General features: G+C 37.6%; 2 protein-coding genes across 2 annotated transcripts in view; one reads left to right on the forward strand and one right to left on the reverse strand.

Annotated features, from left to right (window-relative positions):
* Positions 1-6,910, forward strand: part of ccdc146 (coiled-coil domain containing 146) — a 22,236-nt gene extending 15,326 nt beyond the window's left edge. The window contains exons 15-19 of the mRNA XM_084406246.1: positions 2,291-2,413; positions 2,768-2,905; positions 3,195-3,443; positions 3,744-3,945; positions 6,650-6,910. Coding sequence (XP_084262372.1) covers positions 2,291-2,413; positions 2,768-2,905; positions 3,195-3,443; positions 3,744-3,944 — 711 coding nt within the window. The 3' untranslated portion in view covers position 3,945; positions 6,650-6,910. The remainder of the gene's footprint in view (positions 1-2,290; positions 2,414-2,767; positions 2,906-3,194; positions 3,444-3,743; positions 3,946-6,649) is intronic.
* Positions 4,859-20,034, reverse strand: gsap (gamma-secretase activating protein). Its single transcript, XM_084406247.1, has 31 exons — positions 19,502-20,034; positions 19,226-19,287; positions 18,940-18,996; positions 18,488-18,557; positions 18,313-18,360; positions 16,939-17,027; positions 16,790-16,859; positions 16,609-16,658; positions 16,390-16,494; positions 16,215-16,271; positions 16,042-16,091; positions 15,842-15,921; positions 15,383-15,460; positions 15,217-15,303; positions 14,989-15,081; positions 14,158-14,378; positions 13,992-14,061; positions 13,825-13,904; positions 13,569-13,649; positions 12,783-12,917; positions 11,837-11,895; positions 11,517-11,548; positions 10,715-10,776; positions 9,820-9,915; positions 8,637-8,707; positions 8,463-8,557; positions 7,120-7,239; positions 6,761-6,822; positions 5,868-5,972; positions 5,484-5,580; positions 4,859-5,386 (listed from the first exon to the last, which is right to left on the reverse strand). The coding sequence occupies exons 1-31, from the start codon at positions 19,581-19,583 to the stop codon at positions 5,286-5,288; spliced, it is 2,565 nt and encodes an 854-aa protein (XP_084262373.1). The 5' UTR covers positions 19,584-20,034; the 3' UTR covers positions 4,859-5,285.
* Positions 20,035-20,150: the final 116 nt, after the last annotated feature.

Here is a 20,150-nt window from a genome sequence, read left to right on the forward strand (position 1 = left end):
TCTGCGTAGGCACAGACATGTGATGACCTTTCATTTACTGGGTATCACAAAATGTCCTGTACTTGAACAAGTCCCTGAACAAGCAACAATTCATCCTACTCTTCATGGAATGCCAGGGAAACCGCCAAGCAGAAACAAAGGATTAAGACTCCTGCATTTCTTTTGCAGAGAACTAAATGATGACCTTTAACTCCAGCCCTTGGCCTGTCACGGCAATGTGTTTCATGTTGGTGTGTTGGCTTGTGTGTTGCACTTCCTGGCTGTAGTCTCACATAGCACTAATATCATATATCTCTCCCAGATCAAGTCCACATAGATAGACATCTAGATCAATGTTTCAGCTTTTCTGAGATGCTTAACACCTGCCATGGCCTAAGAGACAATAAAAGCTTTTGTCCCAACCAGAGGTTCTAGCCAGTGGGTATTTTTAAATTATGATGTACAGTATAAGCAAATGATTTAAGACATCAGTTAACAAATTACATTGGCTTTGTTATGTTTGTGAAGACATTTCAAACCATTTGGCCCTCAGATGAGTACAACAAACATATTGGCACCAGATGATTCCTCTGTTGTGGCATAGCCTGGAAGCCCCACAGTCTGTAGTGACTGAAGAGCAAAATGACATTTGCCGCCAGCCTGACGCCATCAAACCAGCTAAATGACTAATAAACAGACAAGTTTACTCTCTAGATGGGGCCACACCTACAGAGGATCTATATTATCAATAAATAAGACAGAAAATAAATTAAATTCTAATGATGCATTACAGTTTTTCTCGATTGCTTAAACACATTTCTTGAAACTATGCCTCGTATTCTCAAAACTATAAACACAAATCCATAACGTCTCACCCAATTCCCCAAACATCATATTTTCAGGTCAAAATGAAGCTCTACACTCAAAACCATTCACTCTTGCTGAAAAACCAAACTTTGACCTCAGACAGGACACACAAGCCCTCAAAATCACACACACTACAACATAGTCTAAGACACTGGTGCAATAAATTCAAAACAACATTTCCAAAACTGGTAAGTTATGTTGCTTGTGGTTCCCCCCATCACAAACCTTTTCACATAATGAACACAAAAGACACAACCAGTGGATACATTGGCACATACACAGAAAACACACACACTCAAAAATATTTTTTTTTTCCTGTTTTCCTCTTTTTTTTTTTACTCTCTCCTCTAATTATTTTTTTATATTTACTTACAGTAAGATTTGTGTGACCAACATATGACAGTAAAAGAGCACACACAAACCATATTCTAATATGGAATTCGAATTGGATTGGATTGGTAAAGAGTGTTGGTCATGACAGGAGGGCCTCCACTCAAGGATACAATATGATGGATACGTCTAAGAATGTTCCACATATGGTTGAAATACCATCATTTGCCTGAAAGATAACATTCTGGGAGTCAAGACTATAAAGGAGAAAGGATGCCCTCCCTTCACTGTCACACTCTGCAGCCACTCTGTGTGACTGTATGACTGCTGACCTTTTCTTGCAAAAAAATACACCTCATCAAAGACTATTGGAAATGTTTGTCTCTTATTCAGTGAAAGAATTTTGTTTGCCACCACTCCTCCCTGAAGGTTCTCGAGGCGACGGTAAAGCGACTCAAATTTGGCCTTACTCGTAGCCCAGCCTCCCTCATAGTCATACCATTGATAAAGACATGGGCAACTATAGCTTGAATTTCATCTGAGACTGCTTGTCTTCTTGCCCTTGCCCTTCCTCCTCCTCATTCTTATCCCTCTTCCTTCATGTCTTTCTGGATCCATTGTTCCAAAACGCAATAAACTGATTTGGGCCCTTTTATATATCTATTGAAGGTTCTGATTGATGTGTGTTAAATTTGGACTCTTAGTGTTTCCACCTGGGTAATTGTGTGCTAACTGAGCTGAAGCTGTGCTGACTTGAGTGAACAATTTTGAATGCTAGTGCTTTCTAAATGACAACATGGTCTAAGCAATGAGAAATGAAGGGGTTTGTGTGTAGAGTTTTGCAGTGACAGTTCAACAAATCTGACTCATGTGTCAAAACAGGGAATAGAGTTTAGAGTTTAGAGAAATGGGTGTGCTTTTTGATAAATGGCATTATGGTTTTGAAATTTTAGTTCAAAAACCTGGTTATAGTGTTTAAGCAATCGAGAAAAACTGTAAATAAAATAAATTCTTTATGCAGCCTGTATATCTGTGTAATGAGAGCATAAGGGTTTAAAATGAGTCCACTGTTTTAACGGTGCCCTGATGGTGTGGCTGTTTTTCTATGCCATAGCTGTCTGAGACGAAAGACAGACTGACTAGTCTAGAAGTGACTTTAAAAGTGGACCATTGCAGAGCAAGAAAACTTAGTAGAGAAGATGCATCTCCTGAGGAGCTCATCAAGAAGATTGAACAGGTAATAACAGATTGGCCATATACTTTTTTTATTTGTAACACCTTATTTCTTATGATATTCCATTATTGAATTATTTTCAATAATTATTTATATTTTAGACCTAGTTTGTGTTGTACATATTAATATATACTCTTTTACACATGTATAACATGAGACGATGTTGACTTAATTTGAATGTATTAGGTAAGAAATTCTCAATGTAAAAATTCTCAGATTGAGAATGTTAATGAACTGATTAAATTAAAGTATCTTCCATAAAATGACTACACAGATCGGTTTTATATGGTTAGAAAAATATGCACTCATATACAGTAGGTAAAAATTTTGCTCACTGGTGTGTGTGTGTGTGTTTAGTTTGAGGTGCAACTGGTAGATAAAGAGGCTCAGCTCTTGGAAATGGAGCTTGTGTATGAGCAGGTTACACGCCTTTCTCAGCGCATCCAAATCAAAGCTGAGAACGGTAAAGAAGACACGCTGCATCTGGCTAAGAAAGTAAGTTCACACATTTACTCTAACACACAGCTCATGGTTGGTTTAGATCAGTCCTAGACTAGTTTTGCTTCAGGACCCAGAATTTACATTGGACATCAAGTGGTGACCAGCAAGAAGAGAAAAAAAAACCCTGATGCCTTAACATCATGCAGACCTCATTATCTCCAAAAAGACATCAGTTGCCAATCCTTCAGCTTAACTAAACGTCAAACTCATGTACTGTGTTACTGTAAATACAGAAGGTCAAGTAGCCAGTAGTTGTATCAAACTCATTTACAATGTTTTTTAGGTGAATGAGCTGCAGGCTCAAATCAGAGAGCGCACTCATAAAATGATGGCAGTGGTAGCGGAGCTGTCCATGCGGCAGGCGGAGTGTATGACCCTAGAGCAGCAGATGAAAGAAAAGGAACTACAGCTGGACTTGAGTCATAGGCGTGTGGAGCAGGGCCTGCCCCCCTCAGACAACGTAGAGAACGAGTGGTTGCGTTACCTTCGAGATAATCACAGACGCCAGGCAGACGCAGAGAAAAAAGCCAGGGTAAGCCTCCAAATGCCATCAAAGAGACATAATATAAATTAAACACACACTACAGGCACACATGACTCAAATCTTACAGTAAGTGTTTTCATGAGATTTGACCTCATATGAACTTCTCGGTCACAATTGGTTTATGTAAACTCATCCTACCGTTATAAGGTCAATGTGTCGGATCAGGTCTGTGCTAAAGCACTGATGTCTCGTACTTTAATTGAAATATATAGGTAAATATTTCAACCACAGGGCTATTAACATCACGTTTGTGTAATACGAATGTATTTCTATGTTTATGTTTGTTAGATGGCTGAGGAAGACGAGTGGAACCAGCTTCCAAACGGTGTTTACACCACAGCTGAGCTTCGACCCAATGCTTACATCCCAACTGATGATCCTTTGCCAGTGCCCAAACACTATGGAGTCCTGGCCCCCTTTAAACCCTCCGAACCTGGTGTCAACATTCGTCATATCCGCAAACCAAAACCCAAACCTATTGAGATCTAGCGTAAGTCACACCTGCAAACTGATGATGCTTACAGACATAAAATTAAATGTCCAGATGTGCTCCCATTTCTGAGGAATCTGGTCCATTTCCTCAGAACTAGTGATGTTAACATGAGACTTGTTTGTCATATGGGTCTAATTTCTAGGCTTAGCAGCCAATGCAATGAAGCTTCTGCTGGAGGCATGCTGGGAATTCCAAGAGATTCTTTAGAGATCTGCCAGAGCCGATGGGTGGGAGAGGAGTTAGACATGATACTGTGCCCTCTGGAGCCAAGCACAGCTGAATTATACAGGGACATTTATCACAGAACCAAATGGGACATTTAGTGGAATTGTTTAATTGGTTTAAAGAGTCTTATTCATCCAAAAAAAATCTACTATTTTTGTTAATCACTGTGCATCCTACAGTGTATATATAAATATATATACACACATACGCACAGGCCCCATTTCAAAATAGAAATATGGACAATTTCTAAATTTTTCCCCCTATAAGCCATCTTAAAAAAATAAAAATAATATTCAGAATGTTGAAAATAAACAATTTCCAGCATTTAATAGTTGCATTTGTAATAGTGTCCAATATTTGGAGGCAAGAAAATGCTTCGCTTAATAATCGCATGGATAATCTTGACAATCATTTAGATGGTTTTGTATATTAGTATTTCAACAACCCCTGATTTAGACACAACTGTGGCTTAATAATCAACTTCATTAATAGTGTGGTTTTCATACACCTTATGTACTTTAAAGAAAAGTAACCAATAACCATCTAAAAACAGCTACAAAGTGAATACCATGCCTTAGAGGCTCAACAGCATAATTGCAAACATACAGGCAGCAATCTAAAATAAGCTTTCAGGAAATTACTATCGACAAGAAGAATCCTATTTTGCAAAATGAAGAGTCCAAAGAATATATGATTTTTTATTTCTTGTATGTGAAATATTTACAGATGAACCCACTTGACTCCATACAACATCTGAAAAAAAAAAAATCCCTTTATGTGTCTTTTCTTGGTCCTCTTCCATTGTGTGCATAGAAAAGTGCATAACATTCCCCATACGTATTGGCATCAGTAGAGTCAGTACGTGTCCACATGGGCACTAAAATGTGATATTTAAAGTGCACACTTGACAGCCAGGAAATAATCTTTGGTCAACAGCTTGATTGTGTGCTTCAGTTTCTTGTATGACCTCCCCAAAACAGAAATTTATTACATTATTACATTACTACAGTCACCTAAATGAACCAAGCTTTGTACTTTGGCCAGGGGCACTTTTTCCCCTAATTTCCCATGTTTCTGTTTTTACTACTTTTTCGGTTTGTACTTGGCTGTTTTTACTTGACTTCGTATCCCAGCTTGATTAGAGTCTGCTTTAAGGCCGTCTCCTCCACAAACCTGACATCCACATTCTCCTGCTCTTCAAAAGGGTTCTGAGCTGAAATACAACACCCACACGATCATTACCTTACAGTAAATAATAACATTTACTAACCCAGAACATATTTTATGAAATTATCTCTGAAACCATGTACCTTGTTCCTCCCTGTTCGAGAGAATCTTGGCGAGGTAGTTTAGAGGCAGAAAGTCAGGATAGAAACTTGACTTGCCATAGTCCAACAGTACAGAGTCCTAAAAAAAGAGCATGTGTTTAGCTAGTAAAAATGGGAGCATTTGCTCCAATCAAAGAGCCAAGATCATGATTCAGATTCCTAAGAATTAAAACATTTTATTCTTTGTTCAGGAAAAAATACAATGTCTGAACAGCCGTCGTAATATTTCATTCACCGTCAAGTCTAATAATCCGTTTCATCCAAGTATTAGTTTCAGTTGTTTGGCAGATATTCAATCCTCTTTTATGCAGTTGTGTTTATAAAAATAAATAAAAGAGAGAGAGAGACACCCCTTGCCATATTTACCCTGCTCTCTGAGTATTTGTCCAACAGAGTCCTGACATATTCTCTGGAGATGCACGCAGAGGTGATGGGGTGATCCCACCGATGGCTCACTTTCTGCTCTATATGCTAATTACAAAAACATAATTATCAACATCAAATTGCATTCACAAGCCATTTTACTTCAATAATGTGACATTTGTGATTCAAAAATAATATTCATTGAGCGAAAATGTTAGGTGGGACTTCGGGAACTGATTTGATTATGAAAAGTGGGAGTTCCATACCAGAATGGCACAGCCGGCACCAACCTTTGAGGAGGTTTTTTAAGATCTAACGTTATTTGCCATTATTGCTGTAACCTTTATCACATTAATGTTATCAGGCATTTAAATACTGTTAACTACTGTCGACATTTTAGAAAAGCTGCATTGCTGTAACTGTTTGGCAATTGGTTAACATTTTCCTGGCCCAGAGTAAGTTATATTATATTTTGATAAAATATTCCTAAGAGAAATTTTGATTCTTTGGAATAACATGCACTGTTGAATCATTCTAAATTACACTAGGAACCAAAATGTTCCCAAAACAAGGCAAGAGGTTGGAAACCAGAATGGATGACTGCACTACCATGGAAAACAGCAAGACTATCCACAAAGCTGGAAATTGGCTTGTATTTTTCTAATACACCTGCCGCTTTCTCACTTGGCTGCCTTAAGACTAGAAAACAAAGACTGAAGCCCAAGCATATGCTGTGACCCAAAACACAACCACAAACATGCTCACATTCCTTTTCTTCTACACAGGATAATAACTGGCATCTCCGAGAGCAGCTCCACGCTGTGGAAATTGAGGAAAGGCGAACCAGGACTTTACAAGACAAACATTTCAAGAGAAGAGTCAAGAAGGAAAGTTACCTCTGGAAGTCTCTTCAATATACTGAACTTCAGCTGCTCATTGGCATCACTGTTGTCTAAACCTGTCATGAGGTAGATAGACAGAAACAGAGAGAGAGAAAACATACTGTAAAATTGTTCTTAAAATAAAGCACTGGCTCCTAAATGACCCTTGGACACATTTTTTTATGAAATCGCTCTCATTTTTATCTAAAGGCACTGTTTAATTCAAATCTAACACATTTTCTCCAGGTCAGGGGTACGGTTTTGCCTATTGGAGTCCTTAATAGAGACCACGAATATGCTGTAGGAAAAAGTTCATAGGTGACAGGTAAAGTCCAACTATTGTATGTACAACACACGTGTGTTTAAATTTGTACCTGTAATAAGGCGTGAAACAAATGGTTCTGTGAGCTGAAGAAGGCCGTGGTCCACATACTGGAGGAAAGTGTGCCGTGGGAGACAACGGACTCCGAGGACACTTAACAGAGTGGAATAACCTAGGAACAAATGCACAGATAATAAACCACTTTTTTGATTTAACTAGAGTGGACAGAACTGAAGGACTTAGTCAATGATTTATATCCTAATAATCTTCCAGACGGGTCTGAGCCCAGGCCAAAGCATTTGTGTCAAAGAGCGGATCCACCCACACAGATCTGGCACACTTCAAATTTCAGAAACAGCTTTTTTTTCCTCAGACACACCCAGCAGCTAAACTACATGGAATTAATTTGGATTTTGGAGAGATGCTCATTTGATTAATCTTCAGAGGGTTCAAATGTCTTTGGCCGGGCGTAGGAGAACTAAAGGTTCTCTTTTTACTTTTTGACATCATTAAACAACCTCTAAAAGTGTATAAACATGGAAAGAAAACACAGCAGCTCCCTTTTTCTTAGTGTATAAGAACATTAGCTCTGTAAAACCCAGTGAGCAGCCTACCTAGACAGCATTCAAGACTCTTAATTTATGCAAACAATCTAATGCAGAATCGTTTTGTAGAGAAAGCAGTTAACCAAGCGCAATGGGAAAATTCAAGGTTCGAGAATTGTCAATTTGTCTATCCCTGCATTCAAATATGCCTACTTCCCTACTATACAGTAAGCGAAAAGTAGTATGTGAAATCAGTAGCATGTCAGAATCAATGCTATTAAAAAAAAAGTAGGCGAAGAGTAACAGGATGACCTCCTACTTCTGCCCAGATCCTGAGGTGCGCATCTGACGACCAGTTTGACAGGTTACATGACAGTGACAACATGGAAGATGTAGTATGCCCGGATTACATTCATACTATAGAACAGGGGTGTCCAATCCTGCTCCTGGAAGGAGGCAAGTTGGCGCTAAACTCTGCAGGACAGTGGCCATCAAGGACCGAGTTTGGACACCCCTGATAAAGAACATACTTTTCTATAGTCGCAAAGTAAGATCCAAATCATCAAATTGTTTGTTATGCATTTTTATGATTAATAGTGTATTGTGTTTTCAGCATAGTAACATGCTAACATTAGAATAAATTATGATTCGAGTCTCTTCATGTGAGGAGGGATATTTGTGTGAGTTCCTGCCCATTTAGAGTGTCACTTATGAGGTCCAGTTAGGATTCTGTCTTAATAGGCAGCTTTTTATGTAGGTAGACAAATACCAGCTCACTAGGTTTTGGAGCTGTTTTCTAAATGTATTCAGATTGTCGATACCTCTGATTGACAGTCAGGCTTCCTCTTACCTGGAGGGAGTGGGAGACAGAGCCCTTTAGTTGCTTCCAGAATGCGAAACATCACATGAAACATCGCCCACTCTTCTGAACTACCCTGCTGCTTACTAGAACAGAAACAAGAATCGGAGGCTTTAGATTCAAGCAATCAAGCACTCTCAATAAGGAAGGAATAGGTAAACGTACATGCAGAGCACCCAGGGGCCCAACTTCAGCTTCTGCCATACCAATTCCAACACATGCCAGACCAGTTCCAGCTAAACAGAGAATACAACCATATATTACAAAAACATATATCAGACAAAAAGCAGATTGAAGACCACACCCCATCCCCCATGCAGCTACTAAGAATCTATGAGGATGTTCAGTGGAAATAAACTCTTCCTGTCCTCAAGTGACGGTCAGAGAGTGTGTACTGGACAGTCTGACTCACTTTCCCTTCCTGTTTTCATGGAGAGCACAAATTCACGAGCACCACCCCCCTGCTCACTTTAGTTTCACTTGAGCAAGTTCACTAATTCTAAAATGCGCTTACACTAGGCAGATCACGCATGGCTTCTCACATCCTCATGCTCGTCCTGATCTGAAAACAGGAAAAACCACTTAACGTCCATCTGCTTCCCCTCTGGTCTCCCCAATTTGGTGGAAACTTTCCTTCCCTAACGTAATAGAACCGCAGCACATTATGGGGGTCTGTTCCAATATTCCCAACAGGAAAGAGATAACTATGTTTAGGCAAAAGGAAAAGAGTTCATCAAACACAAAGTGCAAATTCCGAGTGCACACCGCAAGATAGAAGGTCGTCACCATTAAATTAAGCAATAAGCCCCTTGAAGCCGTGTTTTACAGTGGATTTAGAACAGCTAAGGGGCGTTGTTAGGCACGACGCGGAGCGTTTTAAACGGTTACTCCATAAAAATATCCATTTTAATATTTATTTTACTCATAAAATAAACACCAGCAACAAAAAATATAATGTTATAACACATTTATTCCTCCGCCAAGCAATGTAGTTCCAAAGAGGTTGCTAAGCAACACATGCAGCAACAAAGAATGTTTGTTGAGTAATTCGAACGGCTTCGAACGCGGCTCAACCAATCAGAATCAAGGACTGGAACTATCCATTTTATAAAACTAATTTTAGCCTGCACTTTACAATCTAAGAGCAGACAAGGTGTATCAATTAATCTGGAACTTCTTGTTGCAAGCTACTCACAGAAAGGGTCACAGGCTTTAGTCTTCTAGTGTGCGCTTGGCTTAAGTTTCAGCGTGGTTTTGTGTCGACAGAGGAGATTTGTCCCGCAGTTGCCGCGTGTACTGCGTCTGCGAGAGATCTCTTGCGTAATGATATAAGAGCACAAACACATACCAGCTTTGCAGCATAATTCACCACCAGCAAATCAATCTTTTTCTTCCCCAATCGTGATAAATGTCTGTTCAAGTGTTCTCGGAGTTTGTCCACCATCTGAAAAAGACAAATATATAAACCTTGAGAACAAAGTCAAAACCGTAATTTGAGCCTATTTTAAACACAGGCTTCAAAATTACAATATAATAGTATCATTAAAATGTAATATAATGCTTGACAAATTAAGATCTAAAAAAAGTTAAAGTACAGTCTGCTGGTCATTATTGCCAAAACTAAAAACCAAAAAAACACCTAGCTGACAAGAGCAGGAATTGTTGCACTGCCTATTATCTGAGTGTTGACCAAATGTTTAAATCAAACAAAAATATTACATAAATTAAAATAACACCAATTGATTCAAGTGACGTGAATCTAGCACAAGACATAATTATGCAGTTTAGCAGTCATCATACAAAGATATTTGACTGCAGAATGACTCATCAGAATCACGTATTCCAGAAACCTGTACAATAAATTTAAAATATTTCATTTGAAATTAAATGTGTACATATTTAAATAATAAAGCTGGTCCATTTAAACCAGTGAACACTGAAAATTAAGCCTTAAAACGGATTTATCCAAATGGATGACTCACTTCTTATTTTGGTCCATTTTAGATTTGGAGTGAGTGGTCTAAATAAGAATAATACATCTTGAGGACTACTGCGGTCACAAGAACATTTTAAGGAAAATCTTCATTCTAGAAATGCTTTTAGGATTCTCGTGGTTTGTATAATGATCTAGTATATGACTCTGATTTCAGCTTCTTTGACCTATGACATGTCCGTTTATTTTGTGTGGAGAGTTGCAGCTGGCCACAGCTGGATGCTGGACAACTGACAGGCTCACCACTCACCAGGCCCACCAGCACCCTCTGCTGTTGGTCTTCCTCCTGAAACAGTGGAACGACACGCCTATCTGAAAGGACAGAAAGAAGGTGAGCGGGGGATTGAGAGTGTAGTTTACACAAACCTGTCATCATTTACTCACTTCATGTAATTGCAAACCCATACAGCTTTCATCCGAGGCTCTCAAATCTCATTCACACAGGCGCTCATTTAAATGTTGGACTCTTTTTCTTGGTCACTGTATATGGAGCAGCGGAAACATTCTCCAAAGCATCTTCTTTTGTGTTCCACAGATGAAAGAAAGTCATACAGGTTTGGACCAAAAATGAGGATCAGTAAATTATGACAGATTTTCATTTCTGATTAAATATTCCTATAAAAGTACTACCTTAATCTTTCTGTCTATGTATATTCTATTTGTAGGAGCTTTGTGGGGACTGACAAGCTTTAAGAGAAAGAAACATTCTGCAGTTGAAAGGTATTCAGATAACACAGTAGATTTGTCTTGTGTGTGTGAGTGTGTGTTTTGTGAGTAGGGAGGAGGTACTGTAATCACTCTTATATAACACTATTCCTCCTCCAATTTCCCTCGTTTTTTTTAACAAGGTTCTTGATTAACTACTGTAGTGTACACATAAACCTGGAGACCGATTACATTCAAACCAAAGAATGTGACCCTGAAACTTCAGTCACTGGGACTTTCCATGAAAGTCTGAAATATTTCCAGGATTTTTTAACAGGGAATAATAATCTCACAAGTGTACTTTTGCTTTTAACAAAAAACAACGACTAAAAGAAAGTTTCACTAACCCAAACGCCAGGTGTCCACCATGGACATAACTCTGCATATAAGACACAAACAGGAAAAGAGACATTTAAATTGCATCAAGCTGCATTTCATTTGCCAAAGTCTGATCAAACATCAACAACAAACACACTCAGCTCAGATGGATCAGTTATAAAAAAGCCATTTCTGGAGCTCATTTTACATTGGAAAATGATTAGATGTACTGAAAAATGGTCTTGGTTTAAATTGGGTTACTCTGTTTTGAAAGTATAACATGCTCTTCTTGCTTTCCCATGCACAGTCGTGCACACATAGCATTCGGTACATGCTGAACTCCACCCACTTTTTTGTGTTCTCCTCAATCTGGCGATAAGAGTGGGGAGATTTCTTCTTCTCCGAGTTCTGCGGCAATAACAAAAAAGGATATTATAAAACAGAGTTCTAGTAGGCTATAATCCTAGGTTCTGACCAGTCAATAATAGGCACTATGTCTTTTTTTACTATAAGGATGGCATTTAATAATATAATGTTTATTGAAACGTTTGAATTATCAATCATTTATATTTATGACAATATAAATATATAATATACACTGCTTATAATATTTTTTTTAAATATATAAATGTATATTTATGTAGCAACCTATTCAATATATTATAACTAGGGCAGTCAATAAATAAAAAATAATCAGTTCATTTTGTTATAATAAAATAAATAAAATCTAAGTTAAATATAAATCAAAATCATATATGTAATTATTGGGTTCTGCAATTTGTTTGAATTGTATATTTTTTAAACTTCTATATTTCTCAAACCATCATGCAAATAATGCTGTAATTCAATAATAAAACAACTTTCCCGATGTAGCCATAATTTAATGTTTCAAAGTGTTTTTGCCGTCTTCAACAGGTGTTCACATTTCCTATGAATGATAGGATTTCACCCGTGGGTAATATTTCACTTTTTGAGCTTCACAGATGATTAAATTTCACATGAATCCAAATGACTTTTGTTAAACATCCCATCTGGGTTTCATTTAAAAAAATAAATTATCTGTAAAGAATGTCTTTCTCCATTCACATGCTTCACTAGGGATTTTTTGTGAATGTGTGTGTGTGAAATGGATGCTTGTTCCAATCAGTTTTTAGAAATAACACAGAACAGAATAAAACTTTGACCAAATAGAATAAACATTTTAACAAATTTTAGTGACGTTTAACAGATTCTGTGTCACTTCAGATGCACTCAAATGCTTTGTGTATGTCCTGATGCATAATGTGTGGTCTCACCATAGTAGCCTGATATCTGATCCAGTCCTCCTTAATCAGATTGGTCCTAAAGCGTGGGCTCGGTACCGCCTCGAAGTACTTCATCCTCTCCAAAACATGCTGTAGCTCCTCCCAGTAACCCTGCAGGCTTTTAGCCTTCAACCACAATAACAACATTATCGCAAAAGAAGATTTGCCAAACAGATTTTTCAAGCATATAAAGCAGTGCAGCATAAGTAAGTGTTCCCTTTTGGCAAATAAAGGCCAAAATCTTAAAAATCGATCTGGACTGAAGCCCTGGAAAATGTTTAGGGGAGGTTGCACAATTTCGTTCTAAATGAGCAACTATCAATTTTTGGTTTCAGCTGACAGTTGAAATCTATTTCACAACTCAAACATTTCCTGATGTGTTTCCCTCTAACACCTCTCCCAAGCAGATTTAAATAATTAGATATGGATTCCCTTTTGTATGCACTAGCACTGATCTGAGACTCTCCTGCCACCTAGTGTTAAGTTGGTAAACTGCTGCTCTTCAAGTTTATTTGTCAGTCCATTTTACCTCTGTTACATATGTGAATTGTGTACAATATGCTCAGGAACATGTATTAAAGTAAATTGGATTAAATTTGACTTTAAATTTAAACAGTTATCATAATCCTAACAGCTCAATTAAATTAAATGCATAAACACATCCGCCACACCTGAAATGCTGTCTGATTTTAAACATTTCCTCCTGTTCAGCATGCAAATAATATTTTATGAGATATATGAATGCATGTGGACTATAGACAAGAGAGTATCTCTTACCTTGCCTTTGATTATTGGCTGACAGAGCAGTTCAGGGGTGCATTTCACCCCAGGGATTGCCGTCAGAGCCACAGGAAGCTCCTAGAAATGCAAGTGACACAAATGAAAAAAGGAACATAAGACCCTCTTTTAGGCTTACATTAAACATAGAAATCACTAAAGATATTTTAAAATAAGTCATGTAAAAGCTTCTTATGAGGGGATAAAGTACTGAGTGCACCTTTGAAATAATAAAGAAGAACAATACATAGTTTACCTTCTTCTCAAGCACACAAGAGTATGGCAACAACTTGTCTAGGCTCACACACTGCTGGTAGCTTATTCTGTACAGGGAGGCTGAAATGAGAGTAATACAGTTATTTCTAACACTAGTTTAGCATGCAAAACAGACATAGGCCACCACGTGAACACACAAGAACTCACCTAGAATGAACTCCTGAATCTGATCAAAAGCATCAAAGCTCATGACATTCTCACTGATCCAGTTTATGATCTGGGCCGAAAGATAAACGAGAATCACACATGTGTTTCCAGCACATATCCTTGTAACAAATCTCTCTCTCTCTCTCTCTCTCTCTATCTCTCACACCTTGAGCTCTATCACAGGATTTGGCTGCAGGTAGACCAGCATGCAGTGCAGGGCAGCGAGACGCTGGGCCTCAGGCCTGTCTGAACTGAGAAGCTCCAGCAGGAAGTCAGGGTTGAGTTCCATGGTGTACATCCTGCCAGCTCGGGCATCAAGCAGCCTGCTGCCAGACATACTCACAACCTCACTGCCCGAACCCAGTGCTTCAATATGACCATCTGCCCCTGTGAGAGAGCAGAGTAAGGTAATGCACACAGAAAACACACAAAATACAGGTGAATGGATCAGTACTGCAATATCAGTTTTATAATTCATCTATAATTCTTTAAATAAAGAATTCATATTGGCCAGCCGTAAGTCTAACATGCATTACACAAAATGAAAATCACAAAGAAAAATAGTAATGTAAAACTAAATTACAACTGGTTTTACCCAAATGATGCAAAAGTGAAAACAACCAGAAATTCCAAAATAATACTGCAATAGTTAAAACAAAACACACAAAAAACTAACCCTAATAAAAAACAAAACAGAAGCCCAAACAAAAAAAACACTAAACAAAACAAAACAAAAGCCAAAACCGAACCCTAACAAAAAACACAACATCAAAAACAAAACAAAACACAAACTAAAAACAAAACAACACAAAACAAAACCTAAAACAAACAAAAACACTAAACAAAACAAGACTAACCCTAACAAAAAACAAAACACAATACAAGACCTAAAACAAAACAAACAACAACAACACTAAAAACAAAAAACTAATCCTAACAAAAAAAATACACACAACAACAAAAAACAAAATGAAATACTGAAAATATTAGTCCTTACCTGATAGGAAAAGACTGTAGCAGAGCAGGTCTTGTTGTCTGCAGTTGATCAGGTGCAGGAAATGATCAGCCAGGTACACCACTATATAATAATCTGAAACAAATAAATCATCACAACCAAGAAGATGACCCTTGACACTATTTCGGATCAATGACTTTCTCTCTTTGAATGAAAGGATAGATTGGATAGATTTCTGTGGGTTAAATCAATGAGTGATGATGTACTGACCCAGATGAATGAAGATAGGATGGACGGTTGGCAAATTAGCAGGCGCAGAGCCTTTCTCTAGAGACACAGTGAACGTCTTGCTGCAACCTATCAAAGAGAGTCTATTTAATCCTTTATATAATGATCCATGTGAATGCTTATATCACTGTAGCATGATGTTTTGTACCTCTGTGCACAAATGCGATAGTGTATGTGGCGTCCTTATGCCAGCGCACCGGATGGCTGTAGCACACACACATGGTTCCTTTCAGAGACATTCAGAGATTCAGAACAGCAACTTACATCAGTTCAAATCAAATTAATTAGATGTCACACACACACACACACACCTTAAGCCAATACAGCTAAAATACAGATCAGCAGAAATCACGTCAACGATTTAAAGCATATAATGCATTTTGGCAATTTACAGTAGGCGATATCAGGAACTGATTATATGCCAGCTTTTATCAACAAAGTGAAGCGTCTTTATGATTATTAATATATGCGAAAAAGCAGAGAAAACTTACTCTCTATCCCATGATAAATTAAAAAAAGTGGAAAAACAACAGGTAAATATGGAGTAAATGTGTTAGTATTTCACAGTATGATTTAGTGTTGAAGAGCACATGCTAAAGTAACTTGCCTGATGGGCTGGTGAACACCTCTAACCTGAGACCCTCGTCCTTCAGGTCCTGATAATGATCATACCCAAAGTTAACAAACCTGTACAAACCAAAGACACAGCTTAATTCTTTTTGCACGGGGTTGTCACCATCATATGGTTTGGTTTTTATGTATAATGAGCTGTTTTGCTTGTTTTTAACTGCAAATTAAGTCACTGACCTCACAGAAGTGACAGAAGACATTTTAGGTATCTCCAATGGAAGCTCAAACTGTTGCACATACAAGCATTTTTTTATTTTTTATTAATCAGCTCCTCTAAATATTATAAATATTAATAAAGCAGTAAAAAAAAGCTTTAGATGTGACACCAAGAAGTGCACAAAAATGTTTACCATGGTCTCAAAGTTGCGATCGGGGGAAAACTGTACACACTTCAGTGTGTGTTTCTCCTATAGGGTGGAGAAAAAAAAAGGGCTTACACATACTGGAAAAATGTATGTTTCTTCTTTAAAATGCAAAGAACGAGGGCAAGTAAAGCTAAAAAAGTGAACTGAAAGAGATTGTTACCCGTGCAGTGAGGTAAAAGAGTCTTTGAGTGTCCGAGTCCCACTGAACCCAACTGAACTCCTCAGCCACTCTCTCTCTGCTCAGACGCTCCGGGTTCAGCATCACCTGTTTAAACCAGCACAAGCACATGCGTTTCCTCAGTGCATAGCATACGAGTATCATTCAATCAGTATACATCCTTTTATCACGAATATAATTAAGTCACATAGCTGCCCATACCACCCTGTAGCCCTCCTGCCTCGTCAGATTTATGTGGTACAGATCAACATCTGCAGAAACAAAATAACCATTCATGATAAATTACAATAAATATATTTAAACTAGTAGCTTGAACAAAATATGGTATAGAGCAATGTATAAAGCATATTTATGGTATCTGAAACATTTTCACAATACATACAGCCATCCTCTGCCGCCAACAGCAAATGACTCTCCAGTACGGTGGTCCGGCATGTCTTAGGATAAAGAAACTAGAAAGGGATCATGGGAAATATAAGACAATTTCATAGTGTTTTTCATCACCAGCTTCACATGACGGCTGTTTATTACCTGCACTTTGACCTTGCAATCCACTGCTTTCAGGACCTTTGTGTTGTTGATTGGGTGTATTTCAATGAGAAGTGTTAAACATTTTGACACTAAAGGAAAAAGAAAACAATGTCAGGAGTTAAAGGATAATCTGGACGGCGTGACTGCGAATCTCTGCACCTTGATTTCAGTAGTTTTATCCTGCTAAACTCCTTTATATACGTTTAGATTCTCTGTTTTTTGGCTGCACTTTTATTTCCAACTATATATGCCTCTTGAATTAAAACAAAAACAAACCAAATTTGTTCAATATGTGATTCATGAGCGATTCATCATGTTTTTCAACCGTTTTTGTCTTAACCTGAATCACTATGGTACGCCTATATTAAGTGCTTATATTTAGACTATTTTAGACCGAGCGGGACAACATCCACTGCAGAGTAGCCTTGTACCTGTGTGACTCAGTGCCAAAAGTTACATAGTGTGCCTCTTAAGTCCCGTTCACACCAAGGACGATAACTATGACAATAACGATAATAATGCACTTAGAATAAACAGAAAGATATCAGGCGTTGGTGTGGACACTAATATAGTTATCATTATAGTTAGCATTCCTGGTGTGAATGGGCCTTTAGGCCTACAATTAAACTGTTTGTATGTATTTTATGAAAGAATTAGGGTTTCCTTAAGATACAAAGAACAAATCCTAATGCCACATTTATTTAATCTACATTACTGTTACCACAGCAACCAATAAGGGAAGTGAAAAAATAATTATATAAAACTGCAACTGCCTCTTCTTCCTCAAATGGTCCAACCATACAAATATTTCAGAAACAGTGTGTGTGTGTGTGTGTGTGTGTGTGTGTGTGTGAGTGTTTATTATGGAGGCCAAAATCTGTGGAAATTATAAACAGATAAATAAATACATATAATAAATACATTTAAAAAAGGAACTAATGACTAGATAAAACAAATATAACTAATTTCTAATTAAATAATCCTAAATTCATTTTTGTATTCCTTTTTCCTTTATTATTGTATTTTTATTCTTTCCAACTTTTCAAATTCATTATTTTTATTTATTCCCACAGTGTATTTAATTATAAAAAATATATATTTTTACTTTTCCGTGTGCAACATGGAAATGAGGGAGGTAAACAGTATGTGCGTGTGTTTGCATATATATGCCCTCTTAAAATGATAAATAAAATGACTTTTTATGACCTTGCATTTCATAAAACTGAACCTGTGGGGACTTTTTTTTTATTCACACTGTCACACACATCGATTTTTAGTAGCAAATACGATTGAAATGCTCGCACTGTCGAGAAACCTGCCATAAATAACAATTAAAACAGTAAATAATATATTGTTATAAATGATATTCTGTACCTGGTTTAAAGCGGCCTTCTCCCTGTGTGGATTGTGATAGACTGACCGCTAGCACAAAAGAAGCTCACATTAGTAATCACCTTCCCAAACCCAAAAAGTAATAATGATGAACCAAAATAAATGTGTCAGCTAAAAAAAACTGATTTACAGTATGTATATTTGTCAGCAGTCTTACCCAGGAGTGTTTCTTCTTTATTTAAAGAGCAGCTGCTGACACACACTTGCTTGTCAAAAGTGTAGAGGAGCTGTGAACACAAGAGGCACACGTGTGATAGACGATCCTTCCTTAGCTTCATTCATGAAAACGGGAATAGATGTGCATGTGTCATATTTTTAATATACCAGGGGCCCAGTTGCATAAACTGCTAAGACTAGTCTTACAAGTTAGTCATCAGATTTTGTTCTTTAAGACTGTTCAGTAGTACATAAAAACTTTTTTGGTCTAATTTGATACCGAAAAGTAAGACTGATAACCCCTAACTAACTTATACTAATGGCTATGTTTACGCAACTGGCCTCAGAGAGTTCGAATATTGCACTTTATATTCAGTTTATAATCATTTGTATATGGTTGGAGTTACATATTTACAGGCCAAATGTTTATCTCCAACATAACCAATTCTGTACCTTATTCTCTGTACTGTGAGGATCATATTTCGCGATTCTTGTAGTTCCTGTTGCCCCCTAAACATATGATTGGGAAAAAAAATCAAAAAAGACAATAGTAAGTTAACGCAGTGGCATTCAGTTTGCATGTATGCTGTTTATTTACTACAGTGTGTATTGTATGTACGGTAACGGCATACAGTGCTCTCATGTGCTGTAGACTGGCGACAGAGTGTGAACTATGAATGGAACGTCGCGCGCATGACCTGTCAAATGACCTGTTAAAGTGACACATGAAACTACTTACTCTCCAAGAGTACACGACCCCTCCATCTTTCTCCACACTCAGAATGCGAGGCTCAAGAACACCTGCACACATTTTAAACAAGTACATCATCTGTGCATGTTTATAAATTCATTAAAATAAATAAAGAATGTTTCAGCAATATATAAACTGTTTTGTTGTATTTGTAAAATTGTAAATTTGTAAATTTGTAAAATATGTAAAATTGTATGTATATATATATATATATATATATATAACACGCGCGTGCTGCATTATTTAAGTCCGCTTACGGCTTACCTATATTCGCTCTTTCCTCTTTCGCCAAAATGCTTGACACGACATCTTTTTGAGTGTCAAAAGTTGGGTTTAATCTCAACATGTGTGTGACTTGAGAAGTTGTCCTGCACAGATTTAGCAGAAAGCAAGTACACTAGACCTCAGATTGAGGAAACGACCTGATTTCACGCGTCAGCAGAGACAATAACTGCACACAAAACACATTGAGAACTAGAAATATGCTAACAATTTTGTGATAAAGTCGCTCCTGTTTATCGACGTGCCGAACACAGACAGTAACGTATGCTGAACATCAACAGACATCTATTACAACTAGAACGGTTCTTTGGAAATGAATCGGTCGAACTGCATCGAACTTTAGGAGCTGGAAACGATCGAGCTGACTGGCTATAATACCCCCCAAAAAAAACGAATAAAAAAAAAAACCATCACGATCAATCATATTCGACTCGAAATGAACCGAAAGTACGTGAATCTGCCGCTCCCGACATCACTTTCGGTGTTTACCGAAGCTCTCTGCCATGAGCATAGGCGGATCCCAAACACTGCTGAGCCAATAAGAAATCACACTCATGATCGTGCTACATGATGTATTATCATATATATTATTAATATACGTTCATTTGTCAAACTATCGATCATTTATATG

The sequence above is a fragment of the Rutilus rutilus genome (assembly GCF_951802725.1).
Source record: "Rutilus rutilus genome assembly, chromosome: 4".
Classification (NCBI taxonomy): Eukaryota; Metazoa; Chordata; class Actinopteri; order Cypriniformes; family Leuciscidae; genus Rutilus; species Rutilus rutilus.